Source organism: Cuculus canorus, chromosome 5, assembly GCF_017976375.1.
Source record: "Cuculus canorus isolate bCucCan1 chromosome 5, bCucCan1.pri, whole genome shotgun sequence".
Classification (NCBI taxonomy): domain Eukaryota; kingdom Metazoa; phylum Chordata; class Aves; order Cuculiformes; family Cuculidae; genus Cuculus; species Cuculus canorus.
The window spans coordinates 23,953,668-23,967,010 of record NC_071405.1 but is presented as its reverse complement, the minus strand read 5'-3'; the positions used below and the strand labels follow the sequence as shown (position 1 = coordinate 23,967,010).

The following is a 13,343-nucleotide window of genomic DNA, read 5'->3' as shown; positions in this document are numbered from 1 at the left end:
CCTCACTAGGACAGATTAGAGGGGGAGGAGAATCTCCCTAGACCTGCTAGCCACACTCTTCCTGATGCACCTCAGGATACCACTGGCCTTCTTGATCATGAGGGCACATTGCTGGCTCTTACTTAATTTGTCTACCAGGGCTCTCAGGTCTTTCTCTGCAGAACTGCTTTCCAGCAGGTCGGCCCCTAACCTTGTACCGGTGATCCTCCCTAGGTGCAGAACCCTACACTTGTCTTTGTTGTACCTAATTAGGTTCTTCTCCATCCAGCTCTCCAGTCTGTCCAGGCCTACCTGAATGGCAGCAGAGCCTTCCAGTGTACCAGCCATTCCTCCCAGTTTAGTGTCATTGGCAAGCTTGCTGAGGACACCCACTATCCTCTAATCTGGGTCACTGATGAATAGATTGAAAAAGACTGGGCCAAGTAGCAACCCATGGGGAATACTGCTGGCTACAGGCTTCCAGCTAGATTCTGTGCCACCAATCACAACCCTCTGGGCTCTGCCAGTTCTCAGTCTATCTCACTGTCCACTCATCTAATCAACCCACACTTCCTAAGGTGACTTATGACGATGTTCTGGGAGACAGTGTCAAAAGCCTTGCTGAAGTCAAGGTGGACAACATCTGCTGCTCTCCTCTCATCTACCCAGCCAGTTATGTCATCAGAGGAGATTGGTCAAGCATGATATCCCCTTAGTGAACCCATGTTGAACACTCCTGATAACCTTCTTTTCCTAGAGATGCTTGGAGATGACATCCAGAATGAGTTGTTTCACCACCTTTCTAGGGATGGAGGCCAGGCTGACTGACTTGAAGCTTCCTGAGTCCTCCTTCTTGCCCTAGTGAAGATTCCAGTCACAGAACCATTGAATCATTTAGGTTGGAAAAGATCTCTAGGATTGGAGTGTGTCCAGAGAAGAGCAACAAAGCTGGTGAAGGGGCTGGAGAACAAGTCTTACGAGGAGCGGCTGAGGGAACTGGGGTTGTTTAGCCTCGAGAAGAGGAGGCTGAGGGGAGATGTTATTGCTCTCTACAACTACCTGAAAAGGGCTGTAGAGAGGAGGGTGCTGGCCTCTTCTCCCAAGTGACAGAGGACAGGACAAGAGGGAATGGCCTCAAGCTGTGCCAGGGGAGGTTCAGACTAGACATCAAGAAAAAAATTTTCACTGAAAGGGTCATCAGGCACTGGCAGAGGCTGCCCAGGGAAGTGGTGGAGTCATCATCCCTGGAGGTGTTTAAAAGATAGGTAGATGAGGTGCTCAAGGGCATGGTTTAGTGGCAGATAGGAATGGTTGGACTCAATCATAGAATCATAGAATCACCAGGTTGGAAAGGACCCACTGGATCATCGAGTCCAACCATTCCTAAAACTCCCTTAAACCATGTCCCTAAGCACTTCATCCACCTGTTCCTTAAACACCTCCAGGGAAGGTGTCTCCACCACCTCCCTGGGCAGCCTGTTCCAGTGCCCGATGACTCTTTCCGTAAAGAATTTTTTTTTCTGATATCCAGCCTGAAACTCCCCTGGCAGAGCTTGAGGCCATTCCCCCTTGTCCTGTCCCCTGTCACTTGGGAGAAAAGGCCAGCTCCCTCCTCTCCACAACCTCCTTTTAGGTAGTCGTAGAGAGCAATAAGGTCTCCCCTCAGCCTCCTCTTCTCCAGGCTAAACAACTCCAGCTCTCTCAGCTGCTCCTCATAAGACTTGTTCTCCAGCCCCCTCACCAGCTTCGTTGCTCTTCTCTGGACACACTCCAGAGCCTCAAAATCCTTCTTGTGGTGAGGGGCCCAGAACCGAACACTGTACTCAAGGTGTGGTCTCCCCAGTGCTGAGTACAGAGGGAGAATAACCTCCCGGGACCTGCTGGTCACACTGTTGCTGGTCATACAAGTCAAGATGCCATTGGCCTTCTTGGCCACCTGGGCACACTGCTGGCTCATGTTCAGTCAGCTGTCAACCTTTATCCTCAGGTCCTTCTCTTCCATGCAGCTCTCCACCCACTCTTCCCCCAGTCTGTAGCACTGCATAGGGTTGTTGTGCCCCAAGTGCAGGACCCGGCATTTGGCCTTGTTGAACCTCATGCCATTGGTCTCAGCCCAGTGGTCCAGCCTGTTCAGATCCCTTTGCAGAGCCTCCCTACCCTCCAGCAGATCCACACTTCCACCCAGCTTAGTGTCATCTGCAAATTTGCTGAGGGTGCACTCAATGATCTAAGAGGTCTTTTCCAACCTAATGATTCTACAATTCTATGATTCTATGTTTGTGAGGCCCAGCACTCCATCCAAAACTGCCGTGCCTACTCAACTGTGACCCAAAGCACCACATCTGCATGTTTTTTGAACACCTCAAAGGATGGTGACTCCACCACTTCTCCAGGCAGCCTCTTCCAGTGCTTCACCACTCTTTCAGTACTGAAATTTTCCCTAATATCCAGCCTAAACCTCCCCTGGTGCAACCCGAGGCCATCTCCTCTCGTCCTACCACTTGTTACTTGCTCCTCGAGCACCTCTCTTGTTCTCCACGACCTCTCAAAGATCTGCCAGCTCTCCCAAGGACTCGTGGGTGTCCCCTAAACCACCCTGCGGGCCCCCGTTGTCCCGACGTGCCGCTCCCTGCCCGGCCGGCAGCCAGCAGGGGGTGCTTCTTGGTTGCTTTGGGAAGAGGGAGCGGAGCGGTCGGGGCTGAGGCAGGAGCGCCCGCCCCTCTGCAGGCGGCCTCGGGCTCCTCCGGGCACGGGGAACGCGAAACCTCAGCCCCGTGATAAAAGGCACGTCCTCCTCCGCGTACGTCAGTTTCAGCTGGCAAACAAAGTGCACTTGGTTTTAACGTCAGAAGCTCTGCTTTTAAATGCTCATAATCCACTGTTCTGGCCAGATATCTCAAAGGTCTGCTTCCACTTACTAAAAGACAGATTTTTCTGAAGTGCCTTCACAGATTTAAAGCTGTCTTCAGAGGCTAAGGCTTTGCAACGTTAATGTACACAATTGTACTGAAGGAAGAGATGATTTGTTTTAAGTTACTAACCTGTTGTATATTTGAATAGTATGCATAGTTTTTGTGACTAGTGCAAAGTCCCACACCTGGGTCGGGGTAATCTCTGATTTCAGTACACAATGGGGGATGATGTGATTGAGAGCAGCCCTGCGAAGGAGGACTTGTGGGTGCTGGTCAATGAGAGCTGATATGAGCCGCAATGTGCGCTCGCAGCCCAGAAGGCCAACTGTATCCTGGGCTGCATCAAAAAAAGAATCCCCTCAAGGGAGGGGATTCTGCCCCTCTCTTCTTCTCCTGTGAGACCTCATCTGGAATACTGTGTCCAGTTCTGGAATCCTCAACATAAGAAGGATATGGAGCTGTTGGAACGGATCCAGAAGAGGGCCACACAGATGATCAGAGAGCTGGAGCACCTCTGCTGTGAGGATAGGCGGAGAGAGTTGTTCAGCCTGGAGAAGAGAAGGCTCCAAGGAGACCTTATAGCGACCTTCCAGTACCTGAAGGGGCTACAAGAAAGCTAGAGAAGAAGAATTCATAAAGGCTTGTGGTGATAGGACGAGGGGGAACGGAAATAAACTGTAGAGGGGTAGATTTAGCCTTGATATAAGGAACAATTTCTTCACCATGAGAGAGGTGAAGCACTGGCACAGGTTGCCCAGGTAAGTTGTGGATGCCCCATTCCTGGAGGTGTTCAAGGTCAGGTTGGATGGGGCCTTGGGCAGCCTGGTGTGGTGGGAGGTGTCCCTGCCCAAGGCAGGGGGTTTGGAACTGGGTGATCTTTAAGGTCCCTTCCAACCCAAAACATTCTATGATTCTATGACTCTATGATTCTAGAACTAAAATATTCTATTAGCTTGAATAATAACTTTTAGCTGGCCTGTGCCTGGATAGTTATGCTTACATAAGGGATTTCAACAAGGCTGCCATTAGAAAGAATGGGAAAGTATGTGACTGTATCTAATTAAGCCAGATAACAAGGACTAATGCAATGATAAGAGAAAGAAGAACCAGCTAGGACCAGGTGCAATCTTGAAGAGGTGCCCAAGGTGTCTAAGAGCATGTGCAAGAAGGAGAATTGATAAGTTCACTGTGAAGAAGACTGTAAGCCTTCCTCCAAAAGCCTCCAGCCCAAGAACCCCAGAGGGCAGAGCGTGTGCGCTAAGGGGAGGAACCTTATGGAAAGAAATTCCGGGAACTTATTATAATAGACACACGTGTTCCAGGAAAAGTGATGAATATGTATGCTTTGATTGTATATAGACTTTGTGTATTGTGCTAGAAGTTGCATGCACATTAGGTGGAGCTATGCCCTGAATGCCCGATGTTGCAATAAAGGATAGCTTACTTAATAATCAAATTGGCATAGATTATTGAGTCTGGCTTTTCATGGTATCAATACAACAAACCCTGGTCCTGTTCACATCACATTTGTTCTCCAGGCTCTGTTCACTCAGCCCTTTCTCATTGTTCGCTGCACTTTACATCAAACACAATAATACTTTACACACGCGCAGAACGGTGTTGGTGCTTGTGCATACCATAAATCCATGTTTTATAATCTTTTTCCATTTGGGTAATAGCAAATTTCTATGTTCAATATCTCCTTTATGTGCAGGGCTCCCAAAGGCTTTACAGACTGTGGGAGATGATGGTTCGTACAAAATACTGACATGGAGCCAAATGCTCAAATGAAGCAGTCTCTCCTATGAATTGCAGTAGCTTCTAACAATGCAGCAACAAACAGTGTTGTTTTGACTGCTAAAAGACCACAACCATAATGTGGTCTCACCTGAGATAATAGTTTTAACTCTTACTTGTTTTCTGTTGTTTTGTGCACAGCAAACAGGACCGATCAGTGCTACTCTGGTGATGACCCGCCCTGTGAAGGGGCCCCGTACTGTTGAGCTGGACTTGGAAATGATCACTGTTAACACTGTCATCAACTTCAGAGGAAGCTCTGTCATCCGACTGAGGATATACGTATCACAATACTCCTTCTAAACCTTGAGTTTGTCCCCTGGAAACATTAAAACAAAAGAGACAGTTCCTCCTCTGCAGAACTCTCTCCTCAGAAGCCAGTACATATAGCAGCTCCAAACCAAACCAGTATTTCTACACATCCGGTGACCTATGCCTCTCTGAGGAGGGAAACCTCTCCATGCACAGTACGTACCAGGACGGAGACATCTGAAGATGTATTGGCAGCAGATCCTGTACGATTTTCTATGTGGTCTTCTATTTTAAGGACTCTTCTTTCCATTGTAAACACTTCTAGGGTATGAGTCTATGTTTGAAAGACTGTGAACCTTTGTAGCTCCAAGGCTGCTTAGCAAAAAGCACCAAAGGAACTGAGGAAAAAGCTGGCTTTTGCAATCTTGCCTTTTTTTTTTTTCTCATTATAAATGGAAAGCAGACAAACAAGCAGAAACAGAAACAAAAAGCCACCTATTGAAACCAGGACTCTCAGAAGTGCTAACTTAAATTCCCAGTTATCTCTGGAATTATCAGTCAGGCACTTTGTCTCAATTTACCCTGCATTTGTCTTAATTTCACCTGTTTTTTCTTTGATTCTATTTTATAGCTAAAATTCATTCCAAAATACATGTTGTATTATGTAATCTTCCACTTTCTAACCAAGTGTCACATGTTTGGGTCCCTTCCTGTATTAAATCTTTCTGTATAACAGAGTTCATAGAATCTATCACTGGTTGGTATGTTTCACAATGCTGAGGGTGTTAATTACACGCAGACCCTTTAACACAGGCCTCCACTGCCAGAATAGTGTCCAGGGATTTTAGAGCAGATAAGAATCAGAACTTTATTTTTTCACGTTTTCCTGATTGAGGTAATTGGGAACAATTTGTAATGGTTATAAGGTAGTGATACTAACTGCACTTAAGGCTGCAAATAGTCTCCTGGTCAAGGACCACTCAGCTCAGCCTCGTCCAAGCTCCTTCAGAAAAAATGAATTGTTCTGTTTATGTGCAGCATCTCTCCTCCATTCCTAACACTGGGGAAAATAAGCTGAAATGGATTTGGACCAGTTTTACTGTTCATGCCTCTGCCACAAAGCAGACCCCACCATACCCGTACTAGACGTCAAACAATGAGGTCCCACAGTTTCCATAGGCAGTATCTTCTCAGGCGTAACTCCTGTAACCAATAGAAAATTTCTCCTAAAGTCTAATCTGAATCTCCACCATTGTAATATGTCTATTGCTTTTTAGCCTACTTTGACTAGAAATAAAGAACAGTTTGTCTTGCCCTTTGCAGCAGTCTTTAACATGTCTGAAGACTGTTGTCATGTTTCCCCTCAGAGTGTTTCTCTCTAGTCTAAACAAACCCAATTCTTTTGGTCTTTCCTCATACATCACATTTTCTGGACCTTTGATCATTTTTGTTGCTCTCGTCTGGATTGTCTCCAGTTGGTTCACATCTTTCTTAAAGTGCAGTGCCCAAAACTGTGAAAAGTATTCCAGCTGAGGCCTCACAGTGCTAAGCTAAATCTATAGATAAGCTTAGGAGTTTGGGAAAAAGCAACATAGTTTGGGGATATAATGCTTACCTTGATGAAGCCACAGGCATTCTGGTCTTTTATTTTAGTAGGGATGAGTGTTCATATGCCTTGTTCTTAAATTTCTCTGAAGCTAACTCTTTTGCTTGTTCGCTCTGCTTTTTCCTTATTGGCGCATTTTTGCTCTTCAGCTTCACTGGGGCAGGAAAGATAACCTTTACTTCATCTTTTTGAGGGCTGAAAGTGTTTAATGCTACTTTGGAAAAGGAGTTTATGAAGATTGTAATGCAAGCAGGCTGGAGAAGAGTAGAAGCATTATGTGAGGTTTTCATTAAAGTGGGGTATTAAATGGGTGAATACAGACTTAGATAGTTATCACAAAACAGACTGCATGACACATTTAGAAAATTGACTGTCTTGTTCCTGACAAGCTCTGTGAGTTACTCTGTTGTTTTTCTGTTGTTTTCCCCTAGTTTTAGTGGAGACTCTGCTCTTTTTCTTGTACTCAGCTTGTACTCTGATGCAATGGCTCACAGCAACAAAATGCTCAGTTGAGTGTGCTTTAGCTGCTTCCATTTCTTAACGATTTAATTTTTTCTCCATGTTGCTACAATGTCCTGGGATCCTGTAGCTCAGAACTATGTACGCAGGCTGTCCTTTGTTGTAAAAACAAAAAGGCTGGAGCCTGACTCCAGGGTTCAGTGGGCCAAGCTGAGGGCAGGAAGCCAATGAGTTTTCTGAATAGCCGACTTGGAGAAGATAAATGTAGAGGAAATGTGCAGAGAAGTATCAGAAACAAGAATGTATTTCCTGACTGTATCATGGTTCATGGTGTACCACAGCTTTGGAGGGGAAAACAGAGATGACCAGGAAGGAGGTCATAACCATAACTAGTTCATAACCATGGGGCTAAAAGTGCTCATGTGTCCCAGATGATGGAGTTGAGACGTGGGAAACAAGCAGGCTCTGGTGGCCTAGAGAGCAGACAAGGAGCAGACATTGTCTTGCATTAAAGACGTTGAACTTTTAACGTGCTGAAAGTTTCCCCAGTGCCTAAAAGGCTCTTCTTTCCCCCTTTTGTGCCCCTATGCTATGTCTTCTTCATGTCCAGTGGAGGAGTCCTCTCTCTTCCTGCTGTCACATCACCTTCTGGAGAGGAAGCGCACCCTGTTAGACATCAGACAGTTTCTCACTTCTTGGCTATTCTCCCATGGCCCCCACATACCAACCTGATTTAACCCTAGTTTAGAAACATCAAAACCCAGAGGCATTCTGTAACAAAACACTTTGTTAAAAGAGTAAAGCTTGAATGCTTGGTTTTAGCAGGATCCAGCAAGTACTCATAAAACAATATTGCACTTTCTATATAAACATTCTGTGCCCTAAAAAAAAGTGAAAGTCTGGAAACAAAGGAATTCAGCCACTTCTCAATGGCCATAACATCTTTCATCACTCGCTATCACTCCAGCCAACTTTAACTTTGCCAAAATATATGCCAATCTCAAAATAATAAATTACTAGCAGTTTATAACATCTAAACTCACCATTTCCTAGTCAGGGGTCTGTTTCCAATAGACCATCACAGGCTCGTCAGGTTTTTACAGCATGAAAGTTAAAAATGCAAACTTGCAACTGCTGCATATATTTATGTTCTCCGTTGAGGCCAGGCCTGTCTAAAAGCAGATAGAATTCCAGGTCAGAAAAGTATTCTTTATTCCAATCTATTGCAGAGGATTTTCTAAGACAAAGTGTTTTACCATATGGTTAATATATGATATTCTGGCCAGCACCAGAAGAAGACACTGACTCTGCTCTGCATATGCATGGCTTCCCTCTGCCTCTCACCAGGATGGCAGAACCATTCCCTGGCTGAGCTGGAGAGGGACAGCTCTTTGTCTCTTCTGCCTGTCATATCTTCCTGTCATGTCAGTTTAAATAAAGGTCCCCAGGAGAAAGACAGTCTCTCACTCTGTGTTTGTACAGCACCTATTACCAGTGCAATAATTGAAATAAAAGTAAACAAAAGCAGAAATGGCAGTCATCTTTGATACAGATCACAATGACTGGGAAGGAGAATTTATTCTGATAAACAAACTGAGTGGTTCATGCAGTTGGGTTAGGTGTGAAAGGGAGAAGAATGGCAAGAGATGAATGATCCAGTGCTGTAGAGCTGAATGGGTCCTATCATCTGTGATCTGTCTTACATGACTTTGAGATATTTTTAGGGGACTGACTTTTTTTGACACACAACAAAATGGTATTTCACCTAAAAGTTTGCTGAATCCCGCAGAATTGTTTTTCAACTTATGCTGCTCTGTCAATAATAACTTTGTTGAGAACCATTAAGCTTCTTTGAGTACCTGTTCACACACCATCATTGACTGTAGTGTCCAGGGCCATTTACATAGGGCTTTCTCTGTTTCAAATTAGGGTCTATACTCATATTTACCTTTTTTTTTTTTTTTTTTGGCTCAGCTTTTACAAGAGTCAACTTTCATTATCTCATAAACGTGGTATCAACATTAGCAGAACTTGCATATTCTTTTTCTCTGTCTAGAGCACACAGAGCAATACAATCAGCATAGTTTGTGGTCAGTCGAGTTCTCCAGTCTGTTTTATTCACAGAATATTGTACTAAGTTTCTTCCATCATATGTAGCTGCATTAGAACCCAATGAAAATTCCACAGCACAAAGATTTGGAAAAAATAGGAATAGAAGTATGCCCTAACTTTATTCAAGTCTGACAGGCACTAATGTTAAAATAAATCTCTATCCTGGATGGACAAAATCCTCAGCTGGTGTTAATTTGCATGGCTGCTGCTCTTTAATGAAAAGATAAAAAATATCCTTAGGATCTTCCTTTTGTGTGTGTAATGCTGTGCATGTATCTGTATGCAAGGAAAATTTACAGAAGCTAAAACTAGTTGTGGTAGCACAGCTCTGCACTTGGAAGTCAAAGAGTTGTAAGATAACATGGCACAAGAAAATTTTATTTCCTCATCTAACATGAGTGCAGAAAAGTGATTTACACCCATCACATTTTGTTGTTTTAAGTCTTTGAACCAGTTCCGAGTAGCTCAACCCCAAAGCGGGTGCCATGTATGAGGACCAAGGCTGCTGATTATCACTAGAGCTTTGGAGATTCTTCAGAAAGCCTGCCCAGAAAGGTGACCTGCGCTGAAGGGTGAGTCCTGTAGGCAGTGTAATGATTCAGAGGTATTTGTGCAGGGATGTATCTGATCCTTCAGTGATCTTTATCCTCACCTGTTTCAGAGCAGACTGCATCTGTCTGATGTTTATAAGTGTGTTCACATCAGAGGTGGAAATCTCACCTGTTCCAGTTCTTAGCTCAAACTTCTGAGACCCCTCTAGTGGTTTCCATTGGCCAGACAGATACCCCCGTGTAACTCAACTAATATTGGTGAAATCACATGAGGGAAAGTTTGCGTACAAGGCAGGTAACGTTTTTACACCTGCAAGAGAATAGTGATGCACCCAGCTTGGTGTAAGAATTGAGGAACATAGCTGGGTAGCAAAGCGATCTTCAGAAAACATTTCAGCAACCACAAATTCCTGAAATATTCAATCTCTCATTCCCTCCTGGGTCCCAGTCGTCACTCATTCTCCCTTTTGAGTTTGTCCTGGACAAGTGGTCTCGTTATGGTCAGGCATGCAAGCACATGTTGAGTGAGCTCTCCTGCTGTGGCACTACATAACGTTTTTCATCTTGTTTTTTTGGAGATCAGCTGTGGGCTATATGTTTCTCCTAGGTTCTGACTGACCTCAGTTACTTTTCCAACAGCCAAGAGACAACCATTATTTCTCTGCTGGGTTCCTTTGCACCTAGCATCTGTATAAGTTCGTCGTGTGTTTCACTGGAAATGCAGGCACTGTTGTTGACCCACATGCTGCTTTTGTCAGGAGGCACCCTTACAGCGAACTATTAAGCCTGAATGGCTGAAGAGACTGTCTAGCCTGCTGGCAGAGCCTGGCTTTATGAAGAGGATTTTAAAGAAAAACCACAACCCTCCAAGTTTGAAGGGATTATGTTGACTTCCTTGGGATTCTGCAGTGTTAAAGTAATGCACATGCATGTGTTTTTCAAGACTGGGAACTTAATCTGGAGATTTTTCGTCAGCAACTTGCCGCATATGTTCTTTTTGAACCTGAGGAATAACTTCTTTCCTGCAATTGCATCTGTATCCTGCTGGCTTGATGGTCTTAAGGCTTTTTAAGAAGGCTGATAAGGGCACGCTTATACAACATATCCTTAAGCTCTTCACATCTTGGATGAAGTTTTCCCAGTTTGCAAACAAGGTACTTGGCCTAGTCAGAGAGAGTACAATGTGATCACCACTATGCTGAAGTCAGTGATTGCTAACCACCTCACATCAGGTCCAGGTTTAGCTGTTTTATTATAAGTCTTAAATCTCAGTGTCAGTGGTATAAATGTAAACAGATAAGTATTAACTTTACAGTAGAGCTGAAAGATTGTTTCCAGTAAATAAATAGTAGTATGATTGCATTATCTCTTTCTCCATCAGCGCTATCTTTGGGTACTCTCAGATTTCCTGAGATGTCTTTGACACTTCAAAATTTCCTCTGGTATTTCAAGCTATTCACTGATGTGTTTCCATTAATGCTTCTTCACCACTTTTCTTCAAAGACCTATGCAGGCACTTGACTCTACATGTTTTAAAACATCAAGCTATACCCAGGCCTTTGCAGAGTTGGGGCTTATGCATCATTCATAGAAACTGCTGCTCTCTGTAACCTAAAAGGAATCATGTTGACTTTGTTAAGATTTTGCAGTGTTCAAAGTAATGCATGTGCATGTGTTTTTCAAGACTGGGACCTTGATCTGGAGATTTTTCATCAGCAACTTGCTGCAAATGTTCTGTATTCAACATGTGAATCATAACTACAAAAGTTAGTTTTGACAAAATCCTCAAAACATATGGTGTTTCCTGGCTGCCTACACTCAATGCAAGCACAATTCAAAACTCCAGCACCAATTATCCAGTATTCATAATAACTCGTTGTTTTCAAGAAACATTTTGCTTGTGAAATGCAAACAAAGAGACAGAAGGCCTGCCAAGATTACACAGACTTATTATTCAAATCAGTATCCGCAAGAAAACCTGAATTGAGTTCATATTTTAAAAATATTCCTTTGACATCTGATGCCATTCAGGTAGGGAAGGGAGACAGAAAAACTGGCTGCTTCCAAAACAACAGCAGGTGCTCTACAGAGATCCTGGGGCTCCTACAGTGATCAGAAAGACCTGTGAGCCCAAGTCTGCATCCCAGGTCACTGAGGAAGGCACAAAACTCATAGAAATATGCCCTCACCTTGGGGAGAGATATCTTCATTGACTTCTTAATGATGTCAGGTGGACACTTACCTCATAACGTGTATAAAATTTCTCATTGTGCTTATACACCTATGGAAAATTTAAAACAACAGGACCAAGCTGTTACCCACCACATGCACACTACCTGCAGTAAGACCTAGCACATTCCTCTGCCATTCCCCAGGGTTATGCTCACTTAGAATTACCCAATCTGATTATTTGGTGTGTTACGATGCTGTGACAGCACTTGGATTACACCACCATAAAGTCATTCCCATAGAAGAAAAAAAGAGAATTACTGAGGGATAAAATTACAGCTGAGCCAGAAACTTAATAGAAAAGGACTTGCTCGTTAGTTAACCTTCAGTGCCTTGGTTATGATGTCATTGCTATGGAACAAAGTCATCAACCAGACACCAAAAATATTAAAAATATTATCTGTTTAGAAAGATAAGTGCCCATGTAGCCTATAAACAGCTCTGGAACAAAGACATCCCATGCAACACCTGGAAAAGGAAGAGTTCAATCCTTGACCTCCAGAAACCCTGTCTCCCACTAGCAGGATTAAGCATGGTTGACCCTTACCAGGGTACAGACACAATGGCTGGCTGACAGATGGGTCAAGGAAGAGGCAGGCATGGCCAGAGAGAAGGGAAGGATGAACCACGAGTGCGTAAAAGTACTAAGGAATGCTCTCAGTGTTCAGGATCTCTGGGACAAGTCTCTCTCTTGCTGTACAAAGCATTGTAGCTTTGCTTGGGCCTGTGAAAGACAGAAAAGTGGTAACAGTCACTGCAATAAAAACGGGAGGGCAGCATTCATGTGTTTGAATGAGGCGCCAGTTTTTGAAAAAAATCACACTGCCCTGGCCAACCTGTCACCTAATGAGATGCACTGGACACTGGAAGCCTATAAGTGCAATTTACCGTATAACATGTATAGCACCACCTTATACCAATAGTTTCTCCTGCAACCAGTACAGGTTCAGGGAGGAGTCACTTCCCAGCTTGACAGATACTCCACAGAACTTCTGCTTAAACATTTCCCTAACCCTTACTTTCAGGCTGTCTAGATAATAAACATGCTATATTTTGTAGTCTTCATTCTTTTCAAAAGATGAACATTGTAATTTAAAATGGATGGTTTTGGTGTCCCTCATCCTGCCTCTTTAACTTTTACTTCATTTGTAGCTGAAAATGAAGTTTTAATTCCTGTATTGTTTTACAACTTGTGAACAATTTACATTGAATATGCCAGCAGGGTCAATTTTAAAGCTTTTTAAAATAAAAAAAAAATACATTGCTAACAAAAATTATAATTGAATTATAGTTTATTTTTATGATTGCCTGATTTAGTAGTGATCATATGGGATCATTGCAAGAATTCATGCCAGAATCATATAAACCCTTTGCAAAGCAAGTTGAACAAGGATCAATGATACTAATATACCCATTGGTCATAAACACTAGTAACATACATATAGT

The 13,343-nt window shown here is 43.5% G+C and overlaps 1 protein-coding gene across 1 annotated transcript in view; it reads left to right on the top strand.

Annotated features, from left to right (window-relative positions):
* The window catches only part of FBLN5 (fibulin 5), a 59,881-nt gene extending 46,786 nt beyond the window's left edge, over positions 1–13,095 (top strand). Inside the window, exon 11 of the mRNA XM_009561596.2 lies at positions 4,830–13,095. Within this exon, the coding sequence (XP_009559891.2) occupies positions 4,830–4,991 (162 nt within the window). The 3' untranslated portion in view covers positions 4,992–13,095. The remainder of the gene's footprint in view (positions 1–4,829) is intronic.
* The last annotated feature ends 248 nt before the right edge of the window (positions 13,096–13,343 follow it).